Source organism: Brienomyrus brachyistius, chromosome 24 (genome assembly GCF_023856365.1).
Source record: "Brienomyrus brachyistius isolate T26 chromosome 24, BBRACH_0.4, whole genome shotgun sequence".
NCBI classification, from domain to species: Eukaryota; Metazoa; Chordata; class Actinopteri; order Osteoglossiformes; family Mormyridae; genus Brienomyrus; species Brienomyrus brachyistius.
In genome coordinates, this window is record NC_064556.1 from 222,143 (window position 1) to 240,967 (window position 18,825).

Consider the following 18,825-nt stretch of genomic DNA (forward strand, 5'->3'; position numbering starts at 1 on the left):
TTATTCTCCCCAATTGCCCTACCTGCTGCGTCCTGCCCTGCTGTCCTGCCTACCCTGCCTTTCATGCCTGCTCCCTCGACCTGCCTTCTCCCGTCCTGCCCTGCTACCCCATCCGCTTTGTTTCTCTCTTCCCATTGTCGTCCTGTCCCGTCCCTCCTCGTAGGACTGACTCTCCTGGACACCGATCTCTTGCCTGCCCCCCGACTATGATTTTGGATTTCCGCTTTGGCTGTGTTGATTCCCGGATTCCAGATTAAACCTGTTCGCTACCACATTACGGGGTCTGCCTCCTCTGTCCTTGCCGGCCATCACACTACACTGCACCGGACCCCCGTGGCTCCCCCTGCAGGCAGTGGGCCCATGTAATTACTTCAGGTTAGGCCCACCTTGTCTAATAAGATTGAATTCTTAGTTATTTTCTGTAGTTATTTTGTCCGCAAAAGTGAAGTGATCAATCTACCCACCAGCCAGCAGCAAATTTTACCATCGAAACCATCCCTCCCACCCCCAAATTTTATCAACAGTCATGAATTTAATAAGCATAACAGAACAACATGGGGGCCAGTGGACCATGGCTTTGTTTTGGGGGAAGAGTCTGGCCCTCAGGGAAAAGTTATGGGGGAATTCTGCAGTCCAGCATTCAGTGATGCTGCAGTTATTTTATTATTAATGCAGGGGGGTCAGCTGGTCCCAGACAGCCCAGTACACAAGGCGGGCGGACATTCTGTCATGCACTGAATATATGTACGTTGTATTTCCTGAACAATTTCTTTTATGTTTTTCTTTTAAAATATTTTTCAGAAGAACAAGGCTCTCAGTGCAAATCTGTTTAGAACCTGAGCTGGACAGCAGGACGCCAGATCGAGCAGCTGTTGTGCATCTACCGAACCATATGCACCTTTCTGCCTCTTACCGAACCATGTGCACCTTTCTGCCTCTTACGGAACCATGTGCACCTTTCTGCCTCTTACGGAACCATATGCACCTTTCTGCCTCTTACGGAACCATGTGCACCTTTCTGCCTCTTACGGAACCATGTGCACCTTTCTGCCTCTTACGGAACCATGTGCACCTTTCTGCCTCTTACCGAACCATATGCACCTTTCTGCCTCTTATGGAACCATGTGCACCTTTCTGCCTCTTACGGAACCATGTGCACCTTTCTGCCTCTTACGGAACCATGTGCACCTTTCTGCCTCTTACGGAACCATGTGCACCTTTCTGCCTCTTACCGAACCATGTGCACCTTTCTGCCTCTTACCGAACCATGTGCACCTTTCTGCCTCTTACCGAACCATGTGCACCTTTCAGCCTCTTACCGAACCATGTGCACCTTTCAGCCTCTTACCGAACCATGTGCACCTTTCTGCCTCTTACCGAACCATGTGCACCTTTCTGCCTCTTACCGAACCATGTGCACCTTTCTGCCTCTTACCGAACCATGTGCACCTTTCTGCCTCTTACCGAACCATGTGCACCTTTCAGCCTCTTACCGAACCATGTGCACCTTTCTGCCTCTTACCGAACCATGTGCACCTTTCTGCCTCTTACCGAACCATGTGCACCTTTCTGCCTCTTATGGAACCATGTGCACCTTTCTGCCTCTTATGGAACCATGTGCACCTTTCTGCCTCTTACGGAACCATGTGCACCTTTCTGCCTCTCCTTGTCTACTGCAGCGCACTGAGATAAATACTTTAAAAGAAAACGTCCTCTTCTTATTGTTCCCTACTGTTGTGTTATTTTGAAAATCTGATGGATCGGATTCCTCTTTAGCATAAAAATGGAGCAGACAATTCATTTCCTGTCATGGGATACTGTCCTTATGCAGCTTGTTATATAATGTGTATGGTGGTGACTGTGAGGGCATCGGCGCCATGCAGGCATTGGCACACAGCGGCCACCTGGCAGCTGCCCTGTTCAGGCCCCTGAAGAACAGGCAGTGACAGGAGGGAAGGGGCGAGAAGGAGCAGCTTGCTGGGTAAGCTGCAGAACCAAACACCAGCTTATTCTGAAGCACATCTCTGGGTTTTACTTCATTGTCAATAAAGTTTCCTGTTAGAGTTACAGAGGTCCCTTTCATTTTCAAACAGCGATTCAAATAACAAGAGAAAGTGACATAACTGTTCATGGCTCTCTGAATCCCACAAATCGCCATGAGGAACACATGTGTTAATGTGCCAGATATGGTACCATGGGAGGATTAAAAAATCAGGGGCCCCTGGGCATGAACCCCACCCCCCAGGTAACTGAAGGAACTTTAGGGGCCCCTAAACACGGAGCCTTAATAATTAATTAGAGTTTTAACTGGGGTAAATTTAAATTTGGCTTTGAAAATGTATGTAAAATAAAAATGTTCTAAAATATTCATCTCCAGTTAAACTACAAAAAGTCTTATTTTTAAAGCTGATTCAGACTTTTCATTAGTGAAAGATTCAAGATAAAAACCACAACATCCAAAGTCAATCTGAGTGCTGTAAACATTAAACTTGCAGCTCAAAGCAGTCACACCAATACCAAAAAGTGCGGAGGGACAAATGCTACTGCGGCAAAGCTGTGATAGCGTCTGCTGGCCTGAAGGGGGAGACAGCAGAGCTAAAACCCACAGGTATGAATCAGACACCCAACAGTCAATAACAGCCCATTTTATTATTGCCATTTAAAGTTGATTTTACTGTTCTGTTTGCCAAAGGTGAACTGTTCAATCTCTCCCTGCAACTGAAAAAGATTTTACGTTGTTTGGTGGAAACGATTCCCTCAATGACATGAGCCATGTAAATAACATCAAACGTACTGCCAGTAATGTGTTACTATAATTCCACTGCTTTTGGCAGTAACAAGTAATGGAATTAATTACCTTTTCAAATTAAATTAGGCAATTAAAAGTGCTGAAATTTAAATGGGCTCATTACTCGTTGCTTTTGTCTTGCGTGAAAATATTAACATACACAGCCTGTTCCCCTAATTTCCTGTTTAGAGTCTAATGTCATCCGAACTTATGTCTGATATTAGGTACAGTGATAGATAAAGTTGGACAGTTGTATTGTCTCGCACTGTCACAGCAGCAACACTAAAATGATGTAACTATATGTATGCATTAATAAGAGAACTGAAGTTTGCATCGTAGGCCCATGTCGGACTGGAGGAGGCAGTCCAGTAACAGCTACACAGGGCATAATCACTCCTCGATAAACCAGTTAACATTATAAGAATCCTCCTTCTGGACTTGATTCAAGTGCATTCAACACAACAATTCTAGGCCCAGCTGCTGGGGGAGAAGCTCAGAAGGATGGAGGTGAATGATGCCTTGACAGACTGGAAAACGGAGCTCCTATGCAGCCCTCAGGGAGTCCGCCTCTGGCCACATGTCACAGGCAGTACTGAGTAGCACAGAGCACCCCAAGTGACTGTGCAATTGTCATTCCTGTTCACTCTCTACAGCACCGACTTCCGGAACAACACCAGCCTTTGCCACCTACAGAAATTCTCAGATGATTCTGCAACTGTGGGGTGCATCAGTGAGGAGAAGGAAAAGGAGTACAGAGGTCTAATGGAGAGCTGTGTCGTATGGCATAAGGAGAACCACATACAAGCCAATGTCAAGAAGACTGGGTGGAAGGTCTTCAGGTGAACCAGTCAACTACTGGCACCTGCCCCCACCAATGGGGCAAGTCTAGAGATGGTTCACAGTGACATGTAGCTGGGAGTCACCATCCATGGGGGAGTGTAGAGATGGTCCACAGTGACATGTAGCTGGGATTCACCATCCATGGGGAGAGTGTAAAGATGGTCCACAGTGACAAGTAGCTGGGATTCACCATCCATGGGGAGAGTGTAGAGATGGTCCACAGTGACAAGTAGCTGGGATTCACCATCCATGGGGAGAGTGTAGAGATGGTCCACAGTGACATGTAGCTGGGAGTCACCATCCATGGGGGAGTGTAGAGATGGTCCACAGTGACATGTAGCTGGGATTCACCATCCATGGGGAGAGTGTAGAGATGGTCCACGGTGACATGTAGCTGGGATTCACCATCCATGGGGAGAGTGTAGAGATGGTCCACAGTGACATGTAGCTGGGAGTCACCATCCATGGAGAGAGTGTAGAGATGGTCCACAGTGATATGTAGCTGGGAGTCACCATCCATGGGGAGAGTGTAGAGATGGTCCACAGTGACATGTAGCCTGGAGTCACCATCCACGGGTGTGGGTAGACATGGTCCACAGTGACATGTAGCTGGGATTCACCATCCATGGGGAGAGTGTAGAGATGGTCCACAGTGACATGTAGCTGGGATTCACCATCCATGGGGAGAGTGTAGAGATGGTCCACAGTGACATGTAGCCTGGAGTCACCATCCACGGGTGTGGGTAGACATGGTCCACAGTAACATGTAGTGGGGAATAACCATCCAGGGGGAGAGTGTAGAGATGGTCCATACTGACATGTAGCTGGTCCATGTAGAGATGGTCGTATTATAATTCAACTTATTGTCTTTTATAGCATAGTGCAAGAAAGTTACAATCTTAATGTCATTGTAATGTGCTGTGTCAATGGTACTTGGGCAATTGAAATAGAGATATTCATTCATTTTACATAGCAATGTATTTTTTTACATGTATTTCTTTCCAAATGTATTATGTTTATTACTGGTCTTCCTTTACATACTTATTGACCTTTTATACTTACATTATATTTGGGTGTTGTATTCAGTTTTTTGCTGTGCTACAGGACAAACGCAGGGGTCATCCAGCCATTTTCTTTACCCACTTATCCTGTTTGGGGTTGTGGGGGGTCTGGAGCTTATCCTGGGAGCTATAGGTACAAGGCAGGGAATAACCCAGTAGGGGGCACCAAGCCATCACAGGGCACACCCACACACTCTTCACATCTGTGGCCAATTTGGCAACTCTCAGTCATCTCAGCATGTTTCTGGACTGTGTAGGGAAACCAGTGTACCTGGATGAAATGCTATGTTGAAATGCAATCATTCATTGCAAATTTCCCACTTGTGGGACTAATAAAGGATTACCTTATCTTATCTTATCTTACCTTATCACATCTTACCTTATCTTATCTTATCTTATCACATCTTACCTTATCTTATGATGCCACTGAGAGAACATGCAAACGTTCACATGCAAACAGACAGAGCCATAGCAGATACTCGAATGCTGGGACCAGAGGTGTGAGGCAACAGAGCCAACCACTCCACCACCGAACCACCCCATGTAGGAATTAGTGAAGTTTAATCTTAACTATAGTAAGTAAGTCTCAACCAGCCCTGTGCTGCTATTGCAACAATCATTCATTTTAAGAACTTAATCCTGCAAGCCTCCGACGTCAGTTTATTTAACTTATATTTATTTTGCTGGCACTTTATTCCAAAGCGACAAACACTTAGAAGGAAGGGCCAGTCAGTGCCTGGAGCGAATGGAGATCAGGGCCTTAACTCGCAGTCCCACACACTGCAGTATTACATCAAAGTTTCTTCGGGCCAAGACATGTAGGTCCAGATCTACTACTGCTGATGGGGACATATGTCACTGGAAAGCAGCTCTCGGTCGGAAGGGATGGTCCCAAAGCTGTACGTCTATAGACACATTACCCTGCAGGCTCCTGGGCGAGAGGCACCTTGGTGCTGCACTGATCGCTGGCCAGGGTCTCTGCTATGGGAACTCAGGCGAGCTGGCTGTGCAGGAGAAGCGCAGCCTGCATGTCTCAGGGCGGACATAGGTGAATGACATCCACAGCCTCTACGCAATCTGGTAATGTGGCATATTTATTCTCCCCCCCAGGAAAAATCCTGTGTGTTTATTCCTTCCAGTCAATGATGTACCCTGGTTACCACCATGTATTCTTCTTCTGTCTGTTTCATTTATGATGTTTCTTACCTGTGGTACCCTTTTATTTATATGGATGGATGGATGGATGGATGGATAGATAGATTAGATGATAGATAGATAGATAGATTTGTTTAACTTGACATCTACAAGCTTAAACAATATTTCATTGTATTTGTACAGTGACAATAAAGGTGTCTTCATCTTCTTTTTTGTTTCTTTTCCTTCATTTCCTTCCTTTTCTTTTTCTCCTTCTTCTTCTACAGCCATAATCAGTTAATTGGTTTCCCTAAATTCTCCAAAAGGTATGTTTGTGTGTATAGTTTCTGATGGGATGCGTCTAGGCCTTGTACTTTCCTTTACCGAATAAGTAACACATGCAAAGTTCTCACATACCTTTCATTTTTGTAAAAAAAAATTAAAAAATAGAGAAATGATGTGCGTCACCATCTGTTTACATTATTTAAAAACTTCTGAGATTCTGAGAATGGGGGACACTACCCATGGTTAGACCAATCAGAGGATAGATGCTCCGGGCATTTACAGGGGCGTATCCAATCAGTGACTGTGGAGGCTGTTTTAAACTACCGGGGCCCCTAACCAATCAGTGACTGTGGAGGCTGTTTTAAACTACCGGGGCCGCTAGCCAATCAGGCCGGTCTCGTATCGAGCTAGCGCGAGGCTGTGTACATAGCTTTTATAGCGAGAGGACTCCGAAGCGCACTGCTACGTGCGGAGAAACAGCACAGGTACGTCTCTGTGTCACGGGCATTTATTTTTAGCTGTTCTTTCGTCTGCGGTTAATTATTATTGTGAATTTGAGCGGTTAATATAGCCGCCTTTTTATTATTGTATGATGCGTTTTCCAAGAAATGCCGTTTTTTTTTTAAAAAAAAATAAAATCTTTGCAGTATTTTAAATATCCGAGCTGCAATAGTTGTTTCCTACGTGACTATAATAATTCCGCCAATACGTAAGCCGCACTTTACGATAAGTTAAATGTGTTTGTATAAAATTTGCTAGCGCCTGTATAAGTGGCCCAGGGACTCTATAATACGGTTAAGTTCTGCTGTTGTGTGTTTTATTATTTCGTCCCACTCTACTAGTTAAATGCGTGATTTTTTTCGGCCGATCAAATCATACGCCACGGTGTGCGGCTCTTATTTCTGCGCTGCGGGTGGCTGCTGCGGCCCTTTAAACCTGCGCTGTTATCGATGCGCTCCGGCGGCCATTAATGCGCCATCACTGTAAGTCCCCGATATACTTTGGCGTGTCGTGCTGGGTGAAGCGGCAGAGGAACTTTTGTAAATTCCTAGAAATATGCACTTCATGGAAAAATGGTTGCGATTGCACGGCATTAAAATGGCTGGCGATTAAAGCCACCAACAAGAAACGACTCCCAGCAAGCAGCCGCTGGCAAATCCCTTTTTAACCTAACGTATTTCCTCGCGTTTCTAAAAACTTTATCTTGTTGAAATGTGTTGTGGGGAAGATTTTTTTTACCTTGCTAATGTGAAATAGCCGTGTCACTTCTGTTATATTATTCTTTCCAACTTATCGGCTGTGCTCAGCGGTGACTGTTACAGACATGGCTGCGCACCGCGTTTGGTCCAGACGGCGCTCCATCCACCTTAACTCGCTAGGAGCCCGTTTGCTTTTATGTTATGTAGCATGAGCAGAAATGCTCCCGAATACATGCCTATAGGAACGGAAAAGTGCTCTTGGAGGTGCGGCGAGCGGCCCTGTCCTGAAGCTGGGGGCTGTGCCGCTTTGTTGCGCACTAAAGCCCTGCAGGCTTCCGCTGCTTGCCTTGGCAGGAGCCATTTTAATGAATGGAGAGGAGCCGCCGCTCCAGTTCGCTATGGTCCGCTACGGTGCGCTTCTGCTGCTGCCAAGTATATAAATGCGACCCGGGCCAGATCTGGCTAGGCTGCGGCTTTGAAGCAAGAAATTACGGCCGAATTTTCGATGCACGTTAAAATTAAGAGGCACTTTCTCTCACGCTGAGGCATTTCACAAAATGGAAGGTTAAAAACAAGTCGTTTTCTGGACGCCCCCCACCCCCGTCACTTTGGACGGACAACTCTCACATAAACGAATCAATTGCGAGGGTACATGTACATTTTGGCAGCGTAAAGCTTAAGTCCAATACATTTTACGCTTTTGACGTAAAAAGTGGAGTTGGTGCGTTAATAGCAGCGTGCATTTTCAGCTGGTTAAACCTTTCAGTCAGCACAACTTGGCAAAACTTGCCGTTCAGCGCCACGAACTTCTCGATAAAACGATACATAAATGAAGACTACGTTCGACTCTTGGTTTCTAACCTTCCCTCTTCGCCGGTGTTTGACGTATTTAGCTAATTCTTTCATGCAGACTTAACGGGTTAGCTTCTAAGGGTCTCCAGTGAATATAATATTTAAAGGGAGCAGACTGATTCTACCGCCTCCTCTCTGTTGCAGGAACAAATTAATTTCAGAGAAATAAAATCCACTGAGGAGAATGGCAAAGGGCGACCCCAAAAAGCCGAAGGGCAAGATGTCCGCCTATGCCTACTTCGTCCAGACATGCCGTGAGGAGCACAAGAGGAAGAACCCCGACATTCCCGTGAATTTTGCTGAGTTTTCCAAGAAGTGCTCCGGCAGATGGAAGGTCAGCTATCTGTCATCCTGACTTGATACTGGTTCTCAGCTTGGTTTAGCTCTTGAAGGTGGCATCTCCTTTTGGAGTGCCACATTGGGCTACGTGGGCAGGTGTATTTACTGGTATTCTGAACAGAACTGCCTTGTTTAGAATAATAGTGAAATGTCCTAATAGTCTTATTTCCAGAAACTATCAATTCCATGGAAAGCTGGGGAATTTTGGAAATATGGGTAGTTTCCAACTTAGAATGGGAATTAATGTGTGAATTCCCAGTATCTTGCAACCCTGGTCTTGGTGCACTTTAGTGAGAAGTGTTTGACATGTGATTTGATGTATCCTGAGTTTACTGGCTATGTGTACACGTTAGCCTTTTCCCTGCCTGGGTCTTTGCTAGATAGCATGACCTCTCCAAGGAAGTACTTTACTGCCTGAGAACTTAGTCCTTTTCAGAGCCAGTTGATTGGCAGTTTGGGCACTTTACCAGGAGCTGCTCTTACACGGCTTGAGTTTGTCTTCACAGACCATGTCCCCGAAGGAGAAGTCCAAATTCGAGGACATGGCGACGCAGGACAAAGCCCGCTATGAGGAGGAGATGATGGCCTACCCTGTTGGCACAAAGGGCAAGAAGAGCAAGAAGGACCCCGCTGCCCCCAAACGGCCCCCGTAAGTCTCTGCCTTCGTCTGCTCTGTCCTTTGTGGCATGAGGCAGCTTCCATTTAGGTTTGCCTGGTAAATGCACCAGGAGTAACGTCTCCGCAGTGGGTGGTAATCAGTCAGCTGGTGAGTTACAAGGCCGTCCCTCAGTTATGGGCTTTTCATGCTGAAATAGCTGAATGTTCTTCATCAGGTCTGGGTTCTTCCTGTTCTGCTCTGAGTACCGTCCCAAAATCAAAGGCCAGAACCCCAGCCTGGGGATTGGTGAGGTGGCCAAGAAGCTTGGGACCATGTGGAACAACATGACCGACGCTAACAAGCAGCCGTACCTGGCCAAGGCTGGCAAGCTGAAGGACAAGTACAAGAAGGTGATTTGGGAGCAGCCCGTCCCTGTGTGCGTAGGCCGGTGTCGGGGTGGTCTGGCTGAACAAGCAGTTTGTGTTTTCTTGCAGGACATGGCGGACTACAAGCACAAGGGCAAAACCGGTGCTGCGACAGCTTCAAAACCTGCCTCAAAGAGCATGCAGGATGACGATGATGAGGAAGACGAGGAGGAGGAGGAGGAAGAGGAGGATGACGATGACGATGATGATGAATAGATGTGTTCACAGATGGATTGTCACGGGTTTAGAAATGTTGGCGGTGCAATTTTATTAACTTCTCCCAGGTTTAGTTTGGACTCGGTCTGATGTGCTGAGATGATTACATGATGGAAGCCACTTGACATCCCTATTCAGCTTGTTGGTCGTTGCTGTTCAGTGTCATCTTGACACGTTTTGGTTTTTTTAATTTGCTGACTATAGCTGGTAGCGTTTAAATGAGTTTCTTTAAGAAAGCTGTTTGAACTGATTTACCTTTTTTCTTGGGTTTTAAAATTGCACAGGTCTAGGCTGTAGGTGTGTTTAAAAATATCAGCAGTAGCTAAGCTTGACTCGGAGCTGTTGGGTGAAGCAGACTGGTTAGAAATGGCTGACTTGCTTCATGCTGTGGGCTTCTTGCTCATGTATTGTAGTAGCCTGTGATGCTTTACTTGGGGTGTGAGTTGTTGGCTGCTGAATGGGAATTTTTAACTCTGAAACCCATCAACTGACAAGTGGAAAGCATTAATAGTGGCTTTGGAAAATCTTATTTTGCATCTGAGATTTATTTTTTTGTATATTTAGGGATGGTATGGTGTTTTGAAATAAAGTTGCATTTTTAGACTTATTTTCCCCCTCTGCATTTTTTTATTTCACTGGATGAAATGGAGGCTTACGCATTGATTTTTTTCTGTCAGTACATACTGGAACTGGGCTGACTGGCTACTTAAACAAGGTCCTTTTCTCTAGAGCCTTCAGTCTGGGTGCAGTTCTGTGTTGGCTTCATTTTAAGCACTTCTCTCTACTGGGTTCCTGGACCCCTCCAATGAAGTTTGGTGCCTGGACTCTTCCCTTGCTGAGCAGTTAGTGACAGACAGCATACTGATTAGTTTGAGCTTCATCCCATCATTCCGCGCATGTTTGAGGGTGATGCACAAACATTACGGTGCGAGATTAATATACGAGTTAAATGTTCACTGGTTCAATTGCCCCACCTTGTGTTTGGTGCCAGAAGTGTCGCGAATGGTCTAATTTCTGCTTTCCTTACTGTGGAATGAATGGTAAGGTCGCTGCTTAATATTTGCCTTGCGCGACGTGAAATGACGCTTTTATATGAATGTCCATAAGACATTATTGATTCATTTTTATTCCACTCCGTTATATACAGGTGGACGTTTGTCAGAATGGTGAATATTAAATTTACCGAGGATCTCATTACTCACGTCAGTGCTAACGGTACTTTTAACAAAAACGCAGAAAACAAGATTATGTTGCGTGTCTAGTCCCTTGACGCTTACTCCTGTTTTAAGAATCCCTGTAGGTCCTTCCGATAAAGCAGATTGTAAATAGTTGTCGTTTTACTTCATCCATGTTACCGGCGACGGCTACTTGTGCAAACGAAGATATTAGTTCCTCAATTTTTTTTTTTTATGCTAGTGATGAATCTTAAGAGGGTGTGACGGGTTACTATGTGCTGCTATATTCTCGTTACCCCATGCGTTTATGTCCCGGTTATAGACCGCTATTTAATATATCCCCGACGTAAAGATTAAAGTGCCAGAACCACGACATTTTAAACATTTTGTCGGAAGGTCTTTTTCGGTCATACTTATTTCAACTTAAAAACGCGAAAGTTAAAGGGAAAACACTTTCCCCCTGTCTCAGGAAAGGGATGATTTACAATAAATATATCCGTATTTTTCCCGTATGCCCACTCCAAGCAGAGCCGACCCGCCCCATGTCGCCGCACTTATAGGCCAGCAGTTTCAGGGTGGAAGTGAATGTCGGTAAATTTGAGGAAAAAATTATATAAAGTTTTGGTAAGCATTCTGTGATCTAACATTTCGTAACTGTGAAGATTTAAATCAAGCCATGTTTATGAATGTAGTACAAGTTGAAGAATACTAAGCGTTTTATTTCGTGCTTATTTTTCTCCAGTATTTATTATACAGGTTTCGCTTGCTATGGGGTTACAGCGACTTCATTAGCGTCATAATCAAATACACCATGTGTTCCAGTATGATTGACTGGTTTGTTACCGCCTCTAAACCTCCATCCTGGAACTGCTGCCCTGGAACCGCGGTGACGCACGGTGAGGCGGTTCTGCAGATGGACCTGCCGCTTTCCTTATGCATATCTATAGATTTCCTAATAATTTTGATGTAAAGTAATTCTGAAAGGTCATATTCTAAGCCTGTTAATTGGCTAGTCAATGTCGTCTATGGATAGAGGCATTAAAGTGGTCGGTTGTGAAATGCTGTAATCGATCACACGACAAAAGAAGCTGATCGCACTGTTGCTGGTGACACCGTGACACTGCTGGATGTGGCACAAGACATCCAGAGGGGGGCGCCGTGAATGGTGAAAAGGTAGAGCAATTCAAATGGCCCCTGCGGAACGGGGCCTGAAGTATTTACAACACAATTGCGTTGGGGACCCAATATGATAAACTTTCTTGGGGTCCAAAGAGAACCTGAAACCTGTCCGTGGGGGCAGGGGACACCCGAGAAGGGATGCTAATCCATCCCAGCGGACAGCTCGGGACAGTGATCAAAAAAGATATCCCTCAGAACCACATCGCCTAAGTACGATACTGTGCAGATTAACTGAATTCTAATCTAATGTTTTCGAAGAAATTCTGTGCCCCACTTTCATAAGTCATTGGGGAAAAACGCTTAAAAGTTGTCTAGTTTTTTTTTAACCGTCCAGTTTTTAGTTTATCCCTCAGTGTTAGTTCGTTTCGCTCGCGCGAATTTCGGCGGTCCCTCTACGAGGCCCCGTTACACCATCTGACGTCACCGCGTCCCCAGGTACAGTAAGATAAAGGAAACCACAGTGTTTCCAAAATACGTCCCGTCTTTCCACCTCGCTGGATCTGGGGACGTTTTCTCTCCTTATCCGATGTAGTGTAAGTTAAATGTGAGAATGCTTTTCAGTGGTCTTTACCTGACTATATTTAACAGTGTTATCCTTATCGGCTGAAAACATACGGTAAGCAGAAATTACTTCATTCAGTACTAAGTTTAATATGAGCACTTTGAAATAACCTGGTTCCGATTCAGAATGATTTAAACATGAATCATAGGTCTATTATAATATAATGCATAACTTACAAACATTCGTTTCGTTATAATATAGCCATTGAAAATGTGGCTCCTCGAGCTATATTTATAAGCCACTGCAAACTGTCATGAAGGTCAGGCATCCGGCGGGGACGGGATGGCAGCGGAGACACGCGCGATGAATCCCGTCATTGAAGCTGTGATTAACCTCGTCGCCGGCTCTGCAGGTGAGCGCGCTCTCTTTGCACTCTCCGTCAACGCACGCAAGGAATAAATTGTTACAATTACTTATCTTTAAATTATTATTTATGGATTCAAAATGGGGCTAAAAGCAACTACGCCAGGGCAGTTTGAAAGTAATGAAAAAGCGCAGAGAAATAATAGCATTTTCCAGTATATTCTACCCAGACTGGGAATAACCTCAAAGAAAGAAAGTCTGTGAATGAATTACTTTAATTAACAATAATAATATTAAAGTTTTTCCATCCAATTGTGTACAATAAGACTTGCGTTTGATTAGCTTTCCCTGGTCTTTCTGTGAGTAACGTACATTTCCATCTGCTTTGATATTGTTATTGGTTGATTTGCCGGCCAATGCAGGAGGTGCTGCCTGCGTGGCGTGCGGCCAGCCCTTCGACACCGTGAAGGTGAAGCTGCAGACCTTTCCTAGCCTGTACCGCGGCTTCCTCCACTGCTTCCTGGCCACATACCGTCAGGGGGGGCTGGGGGGTCTGTATCAGGGCACCACCCCTGCCTTGCTGTCCAACGTAGCAGAGAATGCCGTCCTCTTTGCCTGCTACGGCTCGTGCCAAGAACTTACAAGGAGGATTTTCGGGCTGGAGTCTGTTGGTGAGCTCAGGTGAGAGAGACAGTGGGACAGTATTATGGGGTCTGCATATCTCAAGGTGATACTCTGAATGAGTGAAAGGTTCACAGATAAGTGTGGCTTTTTACATGACATAAGCAGAACCTTTTGTATGGAATGACTTTTAAAGTCAGTGATTTCATCATAGGTCGTGAGGTTTGAGGTGAAGGGGATTAATGATAAGTATACTGTATAAACAAACGAATCAATGCTCCTGTCTCAGACCTCATCCCTCCCTATCTGTCCCAGTCCACACAGCTGTCTCATGCCTGTCCCAGTCCTCTCCTCCTCCCTGTCTGTCCCAGTCCTATCCTCCTCCCTGCCTGTCCCAGTCCTATCCTCCTCCCTGCCTGTCCCAGTCCTATCCTCCTCCCTGCCTGTCCCTGTCTTCTCATCCTCCCTATCTGTCCCAGTCCACACAGCTGTCTCATGTATGCCCCAGTCCTCTCCTCTTCCTCCCTATCTGTCCCAGTCCACATAGCTGTCTCATGCCTGTCCCAGTCCTCTCCTCCTCCCTGTCTGTCCCAGTCCTATCCTCCTCCCTGCCTGTCCCTGTCCTATCCTCCTCCCTGCCTGTCCCAGTCCTATCCTCCTCCCTGCCTGTCCCTGTCATATCCTCCTCCCTGCCTGTCCCAGTCCTCTCCTCCTCCCTGCCTGTCCCAGTCCACACAGCTGTCTCATGCCTGTTCCAGTCCTCTCCTCCTCCCTGTCTATCCCAGTCCTCTCCTCCTTCCTGCCTGTCCCTGTCCTATCCTCCTCCCTGCCTGTCCCTGTCTTCTCCTCCTCCCTATCTGTCCCAGTCCACACAGCTGTCTCATGCCTGTCCCAGTCCTCTCCTCTTCCTCCCTGTCTATCCCAGTCCTCTGTTCTTCCTCCCTATCTGTCCCAGTCCACACAGCTGTCTCATGCCTGTCCCAGTCCTCTCCTCTTCCTCCCTGTCTGTCCCAGTCCTCCCCTCGTCCTCCCTGTCTGTCCCAGTCCTCCCCTCGTCCTCCCTGTCTGTCCCAGTCCTCCCCTCGTCCTCCCTGCCTGTCCCAGTCCTCCCCTCGTCCTCCCTGCCTGTCCCAGTCCTCCCCTCGTCCTCCCTGTCTCTCCCAGTCCTCCCCTCGTCCTCCCTGTCTATCCCAGTCCTCCCCTCGTCCTCCCTGCCTGTCCCAGTCCTCCGCTCTTCCTCCCTGCCTGTCCCAGTCCTCCGCTCTTCCTCCCTGCCTGTCCCAGTCCTCATCTCCATCTTCCTGTCCATCACAGTAACCTTCAAAATGCCACAGCTGGCTCCATGGCCTCCATCTTCTCTTCTCTGGTGCTGTGTCCCACCGAGCTGGTAAAATGCCGCATGCAGGCCATGCATGAGATGCGTACGGTGGGCAAGACCTCCCTGGTGTGCCGTGTGTAAGTCCCCTCTGATAAAATTATACAGTAACATCTCTATGCTGTCTGCAACATCTGCTTAATGCAATCAAGAGAAACTGGAGATCTCCTCTGCCCAGATCCAGTTGGTCCATTGTGAAGAGCATCCTGAAGAAGGAGGGCCTCCCTGGCCTCTTCCAGGGCATGACCAGCACCTGGCTTCGAGAGGTGCCAGGCTACTTCTTCTTCTTCGGGGGCTATGAGGTCAGCAGGACCATCTTTGTCAACTGCGGCTACTCCAAGAATGACCTAGGTAGGTCACACCAGGGTAAACGGGGATGTGAGGCGGTGCGATGCTTGCGACCTCGATGGTATGATCTATAGCATATTTAGCCTACAAATGAGTCAAATGTTTGTGATTTGATATTTTCTTTAATGTTTTGGAATCCTATGTATGTGTGAGTTTTATAACCTCTGGCCCGGTGTCTGTGAGTTTGTGTGTTTTTCTTGGATAACCAGCATAAACCTGTAGTTTATATAAAATATGCACACAAGGGGTTCCATGTAAACTAGACAAAGACAACGCATTTCAAATTTACACACTACAGTACAAACAGAGACAAACTGGCAAACTAACACAGGCGTAGATCAGTGTAGATCTAAAGGGCGACTTTCCCAGTGTGACCTCCTGGTCAGCGGACCGAGCTGAGCTGGTGAGGCGGCTGTCAGCGATCCGACAGACCTGCGTAAACAATGCAGGCCGACTGTAAAAATAGCCACACACTTGACGAGCTGCCATGGGTGGATCAGACCGGATTTACTGCATCCCTCAGTCCAGTGTCATGTCCTGGGGGCACTCAAAGGGTTTGTTTGTTGCTGTCAGAGTGCAGTGGCTTTAAATGACAGAAACCAAGGGCTCTGTGACAAACAGTGAGTTTTCAAACACCAATTATTTGGTGAAAAAAGAATTTAAACTGACTTAAGGCAGGTTTGAATCCTGATAAAAAAAATCACATGCAGCAGCACTCATGACTCCAGTGACATTGCTCTAACCACTGCAGAACTTTTGAAAAATATGTGGCGTTAATTCTGTTTCACTATTTCTATTATTTTTGGAAAAGACAGGTTTCTGATTTACCTTTCATTTAATTTCTGCCCTGTCTGCCCCTCCCCAGATGCCACTGCCCTAGTGGTGAGTGGCGGTGTAGGTGGTTCCTTTTTCTGGTTGACTGTCTACCCCATCGACTCGGTGAAATCACGCATCCAGGTGCTGTCCATGTCAGGCAGACAGGCTGGCTTCCTGGTGACGCTGGTCAGCATCCTGCGAGCTGAAGGTGAGCAGGCTGGAATCGCCCCAAATCACCCGACTAGTGGCTGTAGATGCCTCTGCCAGCCGGATGGTGTTTCCCAACCATGCTGTGCTATCTCCACACCCCAGGGGTGCCGGCTCTCTTCGCTGGCCTGACGCCCACCGTGCTGCGAGCGTTCCCCTCCAACGGGGCCCTATTCCTGGCCTATGAGCTGACCAGGAGTGCCCTCTGCAGCCGGGTCAGCTGACTCCAGCATGTGGGCCAGAGTTCACTGGGACTGCCAGGGGGGAAGGCACTCAGTGACCTGAGGTTATTTTGCCCGTGCGTCGTCTTTTTTATTATCAAATGTCCTGCGATACGCACAAATGACACACAGTCTGATTTAACATTATTTCCAGGAACAAGTCAGTCCCCATGAAAACCTTACTACCTACCTCAGAATATTTATGCACATGCTGACAATCATGATAATAAGATTGTTTCAGTCTTAGACAATTAATAATGAAAATGTGTAAACTTTAACCGTGATTGCGGAGTCCAAAAAGGGCTGTATTCCAGTGTCTGGCCAAGGTCTTTAACTGTGATCGTTAGATGTCCAGGTATGTAAATGAGAAAAAGCATCCAGTTAGCGACCATAAATTCTGTGATTTCATGCATCGGTCTGTGTTTCTTGATGGATTTTTAAAATCTTATGTTTATATGAAGTGGTTCAGTGGCTGTTGTGATGTTGTGTTGAGCACTTAAATCGGAAAAGTCTCTCAGAACATAACAATTCCGTAAGTCTTTAACTGCTATATAAAACAGCCTGGTTTAAGAGTGAAAAGCTCCTTATTTGTATTAATTTGTGCTGCAGTCTGTAGCTGTACTGTAATTCAAAAGTGTTCCTTGTTAATAGTGTTTACTTTATCATTGCATCTTGTTTACAGTGTTACTCATCGAATTGACATAATAAATGGAGAAATCATATCCTAATGTGATACAGAAGGTTTCACCTACAGATAAAAAAGAAAAAAAAATGACATCAAGTGGTTAAACCTGCCATCACTTACAAAAAACTCTTACAGACTTTTCACCTGATATTTTATGATCACATATGTGTATTTTACAACTGACTTCACAGACTTCTGCTAATAATATACGATTATATAATTCCTTGGTAAGACCCCACCTAGAAAATTGTGTGCAGATTTGGTCACCATATCTTAAGAAGGACATTGCTGCCTTTGAAAGGGTGCAAGCAAAGGAGATTAAGGGGGGACATGATCCAGGTGTATAAGATTCTAACGGGTCTGGATGCTGTTCAGCCAAATGGCTGTTTCAATATTAGTTTAAATACTAGAACTCATGGCCGTAAGTGGAAATTAGCGGGAGAACATTTTAAAACGAATTGCAGGAAGCACTTCTTTACCCAGCATGCAGTTAGAGTATGGAATGGTCTTCCTGTTAGTGTAGCGTGAGCTAAAACCCTGAGTTCCTTTAAATCAGAGCTAGATAAGATTTTAACAACTGAGCTATTAGTTAAGTTCTCCCCAAACGAGCCTCATGGGCCAAATGGCCTCCTCCTCTTTGTAAATTTCTTATGTTCTTAGAACAGTGAAAAAATAAAATCAAAGAAGCAGTTCTGGTAACATTTTACATTAACTGCACTTTCATAATGCATTCATAGAACATTCATAAGCAGTGTGTAAGTACACCTTAACATCCTAACATGCTTTGACAGCTTGAATATACATTAACACAGATAATACATTTAATATACATGAGTATGCGATTATAATGTTTATCATCATATAATGTTTGTTATTAATGTGTATTCAAGCTGTTAAGGTGTGTTAAGCTGTTAAGATGTGTTAAGATGTTAAGGTGTACTTACACGCTGCTTATGAATGTTCTATGAAGGCATTATGGAAGTGCAGTTAATGTAAAGTTAAACTAAAGTTTTAAATAAAAGTTGGCGTTTCTGACATGACCTGTGCCCCAGTTTAGCCACGTTTTGTTTGTGATGATGTGTCTGATCAATATTTTAAATCGCCAGTGAACGAACCGCAGGACAAGGAGGCCTGTCCTCTCTCACCTCATAGCCGCGTGCGGCGGATTGAATAAAACAGTAAGGGATCCTGTTCATATCGGAAACAATTATAAAACGTTAATAAACCGTTTAAGGCAATTTAAAAGCAGAATACTGTGGTCTGTAGCTCCTGGGAGTTACGCGAATGTGAAAATCACCTGTCCCCGGGAAGCAGTGACACCAAACCTCATGCATTCAGTCTCAGAAATATGAAGGATACAGCCGAAGAATTGCCCAGTGTAGCCCTGAACTTGGCATGGTGTTTAAGGTGGCGCCGGCAGCCGCGGCTCCGTGACATTTTCCCACCAGGTTGCTGATGACAGCGCCGGACCTTTAAACGTGCGCGATGGTCCGCAAAACGCGGCCTGTGCATCAGCGGAGCGTAAGCGGAGCTGTTTATTTGCAGCGACGGCAAGGTAAGCGTATAATTCACTGCCACCATCTAATTAATAATAAT

The 18,825-nt window shown here is 45.8% G+C and overlaps 2 protein-coding genes and 1 long non-coding RNA gene across 4 annotated transcripts; all 3 read left to right on the forward strand.

The window, feature by feature from the left end:
• The first annotated feature begins 1,785 nt into the window (after positions 1 to 1,785).
• Positions 1,786 to 5,042, forward strand: LOC125720083 (uncharacterized). Its single transcript, XR_007385343.1, has 2 exons — positions 1,786 to 2,608; positions 3,260 to 5,042. It is a non-coding gene; the product is annotated as an uncharacterized LOC125720083 (long non-coding RNA).
• Positions 5,043 to 6,445: 1,403 nt separating this feature from the next.
• hmgb3b (high mobility group box 3b) lies at positions 6,446 to 10,344 on the forward strand. The gene is made up of 5 exons (XM_048995133.1): positions 6,446 to 6,593; positions 8,304 to 8,493; positions 9,005 to 9,147; positions 9,332 to 9,506; positions 9,591 to 10,344. The coding sequence occupies exons 2-5, from the start codon at positions 8,344 to 8,346 to the stop codon at positions 9,735 to 9,737; spliced, it is 615 nt and encodes a 204-aa protein (XP_048851090.1). The 5' UTR covers positions 6,446 to 6,593; positions 8,304 to 8,343; the 3' UTR covers positions 9,738 to 10,344.
• Positions 10,345 to 10,461: 117 nt separating this feature from the next.
• Positions 10,462 to 17,266, forward strand: LOC125720078 (mitochondrial ornithine transporter 1-like). 2 transcript variants are annotated; one of them, XM_048995129.1, is made up of 7 exons: positions 10,462 to 12,707; positions 12,913 to 13,005; positions 13,379 to 13,637; positions 14,892 to 15,032; positions 15,131 to 15,303; positions 16,166 to 16,324; positions 16,429 to 17,266. In XM_048995129.1, the coding sequence occupies exons 2-7, from the start codon at positions 12,936 to 12,938 to the stop codon at positions 16,545 to 16,547; spliced, it is 921 nt and encodes a 306-aa protein (XP_048851086.1). In that variant the 5' UTR covers positions 10,462 to 12,707; positions 12,913 to 12,935; the 3' UTR covers positions 16,548 to 17,266. The 2 variants fall into 2 exon arrangements, with proteins under 2 accessions (XP_048851086.1, XP_048851085.1); XM_048995128.1 differs by lacking the exons at positions 10,462 to 12,707; positions 12,913 to 13,005; positions 13,379 to 13,637 and having other exon boundaries at positions 13,989 to 15,032.
• The last annotated feature ends 1,559 nt before the right edge of the window (positions 17,267 to 18,825 follow it).

Coding starts and splice junctions, on each gene's coding strand:
- LOC125720078 (XM_048995128.1), top strand. CDS start 14,323: ATGCCTGTTCCAGTCCTCTCCTCCTCCCTGTCTATCCCAGTCCTCTCC. Junction 15,033..15,130: donor ACCTCCCTGGTGTGCCGTGT/GTAAGTCCCCTC, acceptor TCCTCTGCCCAG/ATCCAGTTGGTCCATTGTGA. Junction 16,325..16,428: donor CAGCATCCTGCGAGCTGAAG/GTGAGCAGGCTG, acceptor TCCACACCCCAG/GGGTGCCGGCTCTCTTCGCT.
- hmgb3b (XM_048995133.1), top strand. CDS start 8,344: ATGGCAAAGGGCGACCCCAAAAAGCCGAAGGGCAAGATGTCCGCCTAT. Junction 8,494..9,004: donor AGTGCTCCGGCAGATGGAAG/GTCAGCTATCTG, acceptor TTGTCTTCACAG/ACCATGTCCCCGAAGGAGAA. Junction 9,507..9,590: donor TGAAGGACAAGTACAAGAAG/GTGATTTGGGAG, acceptor GTTTTCTTGCAG/GACATGGCGGACTACAAGCA.